This window comes from Lactuca saligna, chromosome 3 (assembly GCF_052625555.1).
Source record: "Lactuca saligna cultivar CGN05327 chromosome 3, ASM5262555v1, whole genome shotgun sequence".
Lineage (NCBI taxonomy): Eukaryota > Viridiplantae > Streptophyta > Magnoliopsida > Asterales > Asteraceae > Lactuca > Lactuca saligna.
The window spans coordinates 176,939,024-176,945,301 of record NC_136419.1 but is presented as its reverse complement, the minus strand read 5'-3'; the positions used below and the strand labels follow the sequence as shown (position 1 = coordinate 176,945,301).

General features: G+C 31.9%; 1 protein-coding gene across 1 annotated transcript; it reads left to right on the top strand.

Annotated features, from left to right (window-relative positions):
• The first annotated feature begins 306 nt into the window (after positions 1-306).
• LOC145037525 (F-box protein AUF2-like) lies at positions 307-1,589 on the top strand. Its single transcript, XM_078986213.1, has one exon. The coding sequence runs from the start codon at positions 376-378 to the stop codon at positions 1,450-1,452; it is 1,077 nt and encodes a 358-aa protein (XP_078842339.1). The 5' UTR covers positions 307-375; the 3' UTR covers positions 1,453-1,589.
• The last annotated feature ends 4,689 nt before the right edge of the window (positions 1,590-6,278 follow it).

The following is a 6,278-nucleotide window of genomic DNA, read 5'->3' as shown; positions in this document are numbered from 1 at the left end:
CAACCAGGTTTTTGTAAAAACTGATCGGTTCGTTCCGATTCAGAAATAGGCATAAAACCGGTGATAGTTGAACCGCTCCTGTCTTCGATTTCCAGTCCAACTAGTTCGACCGACCAGTTCAAACCGGTTTTTAAAACATTGGTCTTGATGGTAAAAGGAAAACTACATCCACCATGAAGGATGAAAAATTAAACAAAATTTGGAAATAGATACCAAGAGTACAACAAATGAAAATTTGGACTAAAGGTGTTATTGTGGGTAAACGTCGGGACTTTACTCGAAACTCTATAACAAGTTATCAACCATGAAAGACTTTTGAAGTTGTTGGACGATTAGGGTTTTGATGCATCAAACCATCAATCTTTAGCCTGAAAAATGATGACCATCGTGAAATCCCGTGAAGAAGATGCAGATGATTCGTCTCCATTGAGTAGTTTACCAGACGAAATTATCCTCCAAATTATAAACAAATTAATCGATTTGAAAACCCTTTGCTTTTGCTCTCTCGTTTCCAGACGTTTCTCCTCGATTGTACTTCAAGTCGATTCCGTTTCCTTCACTGCTCCTCTCTTGAACTCTCCCACTTCGGATAAAATCACCTCCGGCGATGTCGACGGCGACGGATTTCCTACAAAGCTGTTCCGGTTCTTGATTAATGGTGTTGTATTCAAACCCCTTTACCTCCTCCGCCGTATGATCGCCGCCCCTAGTAAGCCCCTTCCGCCTATCATTTCTTCTTTTTACGGCCAGTCCTTTCGATCTGCCGTTACGTTTTTGAGCAAGTTTAAAGGAGTTAAGTCCTTACATATCGAGCTTCCCTGTTCCAGTCACAGAGGTATTGATAATCGTTGTTTGTTCAAATGGAAGGTCAAGTTCGGGAACAGAATCGAATCATTTTTCTTTCTCTCGCCGAATTCAATTTCTGCTTCAGATGAATTTCATGTTAACGGAAATGGCGACGAACAAGACATGGACTTGAGTAATGATCTGTTTAGGCAGAAAGTTCACATTGCATTTCAATGTCTGAAGGATGTGATTCTGAGGCATAGGATGTTGTTGTACATCATTAAGGATCTACCAATGTTGGAAGAGGCTTCCATTACTGATTCAGGAAGAAGAGGGAGGCTTTCTCTTAGTGGGGAAAAACTTGCTGAGGTGAAGAAGGGATGGGTATCATCAGCCATGGAAACTGTTAAATCAGAGATGAATCGTATAGAGGTTCCAGCTAGCGTGAGTCAATGTCACATCCCTGTTTTGGACATGCCAATTTCAGGGTACGTGATGAAGGGGGTAACTCTTGTTGTAATGGAAATGAATGGTCTGCATGATGAAAAAGATAGTCTTATGAACAGTGAAGATGATGGTTCTGAAGATAAAGAAGAGGCTGCATATACTGAAGCTGTGATGGAGATTCTGGAGAAGCATAAGGACAGGATGAAGGTGTTATTGTAGTATTTTCAGGTGCATACTTTAAACCTTGAAACCCTTCACATTACTCTTAAAAGTTCAACTTTTTTATATACTCTTTTGTAGATTTGGAATATAATGTATTTCCAATCATGAAACAAGTATTCTGGCATCTTCTTACATTTCTAGTGTTATTATAAACTAGATCTATGAAACTGAGCTTATATGATATAAGCATGGTATCAGAAACCCTGAATTTCAATATTCTTTAGAAGTAACAACTTTTCAAAAGCAATAGAGTTGAACCTTTAGAAGAACCTATTTTGGTATGTAATAATGTATGGCACAAATTTTGTCACCCTACACATATTTTTAAGTTAAATAGGAGTTGATTATATATTTATGCTGCAATATTCTAAAAATGTTGAGAGTAAATTACAAATTTAGTTCATGTGCTATACCATTTGTTTTTTATATTCTCCAAAAACAAATTTTGTTCCATCTTTAATCTCTTTTGTTCCAATTTATATTAGATTTGGTCCTCTCTACCGATATTGTCCAAAATCACACATGTAAAATGACCATTTTACCCTCATTTGATGTTTTATGTTATTATTGTTATTGTTATTGAAAAATGTATATTATTTATTTATTAATGTTTAATTTTTTAATACTTTTATTAATATCTAATTAGGGGTATTTTGGATTTAGTTCTAAAATAGCTTATTAACCTAGTTTTTCAAAAAGCCAATAACCCTAAAAAAGTGTTTTGGTAATGATTGTTTTAAGCGAATCCAAACACTTATAAAAACAATTTTTTAAAACTCTCAAAACATAGTTTTTAAGGGGTGTTCATGATTGTTTATTTGACTCACTAAACACTTTCCGATAAAAATTATGTGGTGACAAAAAACTTTTAAAACAGTGTTTGGATTATCTTATGTGATAGCAAAAAGTTGTAACTTGATAAACCTTTTTTTAAGAAGTCATTTGATGAACTTACATTTGTCGCTACAATTCCATTATATCTTCCACAATAATATCTCGCTTCCCTTCGATATATGAATTCTAATGGGGATCATCTTCACGAGCTTCATTATTAGTATCACATTCTATTTCATTCTGTCTTGTCTCAACATCATCGGGATTATAGGATTCTTGTTGTTTGTTGTTAAATGTTTAGTTAATTCTACCATTGTTTCTAATATAGTTATGGATTAGCATCGATGTTACCACAATATTTACTTGTTTGTATTTGTAATTAACATGCATATCTCTCAATAATGTCTACTTGACTTTCCAAACTCGAAAAGTTCGTTCGATGATATTTCACAATAGTAGTTTGTCCACGTAGAAAATCAGGTGTATAATAATAATGAATGTTTGTACCTTTGTATGGAGTGCAATACTCTCTAGTATTTGGGTATTCGACATCAGGTGTATAATAACAAAGAACATAATATTTATATGCGATGAAAAATAGAACAACAATTGTTATCTGTTTCAATAAGATTTATAGTTTTATACTTTAATTTATTGCTTTTGATTTGTTTTTAGCCATGTCCGACTAAAATTCTTAGAGTGAAATTGACTTGACTTTTCTTGCAAGTAATCATTAGGTTTGATTTTTGGTTGTGATTTCTATTTAGTTTGATCTGATTTATGTTTAGGGGGTGTGTGTGAGTGCTTTATAAAATGACTTATTATTGATTTATTGGTTTTTCAAAAAGCCAATAAGTTAACAAGGTGTTTGGTATACACAAAGCTTTTAGTGAAAAAATTATTTTTTCAAAAAGCTAGAAATTCGTGATTGTTCTAAAAAGTCAATAAAGAGTTTGAGTAGCAATACCAATAGGGCTGATAATTCTCGACACGACACGAAATAAATGGGTTTGGGTTGAGTTTTTCAACCTGCCAACCCGCTAACCTACCAATCCGCCTACCCGTTTATTAAACGGGTCATATATGAGTTTCTCAAAAAATAAATGGGTTGACCCGCCAACCCGTTTATATTCTTAATAAAAAAATTATTTTATTTTTAAATGTATTTATGTATCAACTATTAATATCTAATAAGTATTATATAATATATACCACTGATTCATAGATCATTTGACTGTTTTGATATTTTGACTCGTAGTGGATGGTCTAAGGTCGTAAGTCGTAACCTATAAGACTAAGTCTGTAACATGTTTCTATAAATGCTTTTAATTTTCATTTGGATGTTTAATACTTAAATGTCTAAAATTTGGACCCACAAACCCAAATCTGACCCACGAACCCGCCAACCTGTGAACCCGTATAAATAAATTGGTTGGTGGGTCATATATGGGTTTATGTTCTAAACCCACCAACCTGTGACCTGTATATTTAAATGGGTCGTGTTTGGGTTGGTATATATTGACCTGCCAACCCGCGAACCCGCGACATGCCAACCCGAACACGACACAATTACTAGACCTAAATACAAATCATGCCCTTAATAAAGTGTTTGATTTTTAATTCAATTTTATTAGCCACTTGAATTAGTTTTAGTTCAATGTGTTAAAATTTGTAATCGTTTTAATTAATTGATAATAAGTAACAAACATTTGATTGCTTCTTTTGCTAAGATTCAACAATAATATAAACTGATCGAACAACTTTTTGTTGCTTACTCGTTTATGAAAAGTATTGACCTTTATTAGGAATTTTTACAATGTTCTTGATGTTGTTTTTATAATTTAATTAAAAGCTTATTTGATAAATTAGTAAAAAGTTAGACTTAGGTCCCGTTTGATTGTTGCTGATTGAGAAAGTACTGATTGAGAAAGGTCTGTTTGAGTAATAAATTCTAACTGAGTAAGAAACCATGTTATTTGATTGTACATCTAATTGAATGTGTTGATCGATACAAAATAACCATTTTACCCCTAATGTTGTATACAATGATGGATGAAATTGCTTTACAGAGAGGATTAAACTTTGACAAAAATAAGCTTTCTACTACAATTTATGATGCAAGAACATTAAAAATTACCAAGAGACGTGAACTAATAATTATTGGAATATATAAGCTCGGTATTTAAACACAAAATCCAAAATTCATATGAAATATGCAATGTGATGAATTGTAATATTAAAATTTGGCCAATTGTCAAATTAATCTCCACACCATCAAACTAATATTCACATTTCATGAAAGGCCTAGAAAAAAAAGATTGTATCTTCTTTGTTAAGAGTTTGACTTTTAGTAATGGTTTCACATTTCTTGACTCACAACAATTTCAGACTCCAACTGCTCATTTCATCAAAACCTCAATTCAGTTCACCTTTCAAATCATCTAATTGGTTTCAATTAAGTATACCCACATCCAAACTTTCTTCATCAACGTGTGGGTTCTTCATTTTCTTCATCTCAGAAACAAAACACAAATGTTAAAAAACTAAACAGCAAGCAAGAACATAACATCAAAAATCGGAGTTGAATTGGAACATAACAATAAAAATCAGAACTTTAAACAACAACAAAACAGCAAACAACAACATCACAACAAACAACAACATCACAGCAACATAACAACAATAGAATGACAATATTCGGTTATAAAACAAGATTATTACAACAACAATAGAACAACAATTGTTTCATCAAATAAAAAGAAAGAACAAAGGAAGTGATTAGAAGGAGGAAAAAGGTAGAAGCTTACCTCATGAGAGAAGATGAAGGAGGATTCAATCGGTCGGAGAGGAAGAGGTTTTTGCCGACGCTGAAAGAAGAAGAAAGAAAGAACGAGGGGGCGCTGAAAGAAGAAGAAAGAATGGAGGTGCTGTTGGAATAGAAGAAAGAATGGGAACGTTAGGTCAAGGGTAATTTTGGAAACATCATATGCCTTTCTCACTCACCAAGTTTTTATCTTCAAACCCACTCACACGTTTCTTTCCGAGAAAAACACCCAAAATTGAATTATCAAACGCCTTTAGCTGACCGAGTCAGCCAAAACTGTCTGACTCAACTCAATCAGACACTTATCAAACACAACCTTATTTCCGTGAGCTTGTTTTGCTTGAATAATTTAATAAAAGAAATTTATTAGAGCTTATTAATGATTTTTAGTATTAGTTTAGACATAGTTTAGGCATAATATATTTCAAACACTCAAGCTGAAGGTTATTTTGTTGGATTAAAAAAGTCACTTGGAAACTAAAATTATTTTTTATTATTTGAATTTTATAACTTATTTAGATGCACTTTTCTTTTCAATAAATTTACGTTCAATATTATTCTCTTATAATAAAATGCCCTCATTTAAATTTATGACTTGTTTGTGCCTTAAACCAAAGACATCGACTTTTAGGACATGTCCTTGTAGATTTGACAGTGTATTAATTTGTTTATTTTTTGTTTTACTTTTTCATGTATGTATTATTAAATGTATATGTGAATATGTTACCGTTTGTATTTTTATGTGAAATGTATGTGTATATGTATGTATATGTGTGTATATGATTGTAAAAATGTATATGTATGTGTATGTGTATTTGTATATGAAATGTATATATATATATATATATATATATATATATATATATATATATATATATATATATATATATATATATATGTGTGTGTGTGTGTGTGTGTGTGTGTGTGTTTGTATATGTATGAAAAAATGTATGTGAAAATGTCTGTATGCATGTATCTGCATGTGAAATGTATGTATATGTGTATTTGAATGTGAACTGTATGTATATGTATGAAAAAAACTATATGTGAAAATATATGTGTACGTGTATTGGAATGGGAAATTTATGTATTTGTGTGTATATATATATGAAAAAATAAATGTGAAAAATCTACGTAAAATGTAGAATATGTGTGTATATTGTAT

Coding starts and splice junctions, on each gene's coding strand:
- LOC145037525 (XM_078986213.1), top strand. CDS start 376: ATGATGACCATCGTGAAATCCCGTGAAGAAGATGCAGATGATTCGTCT.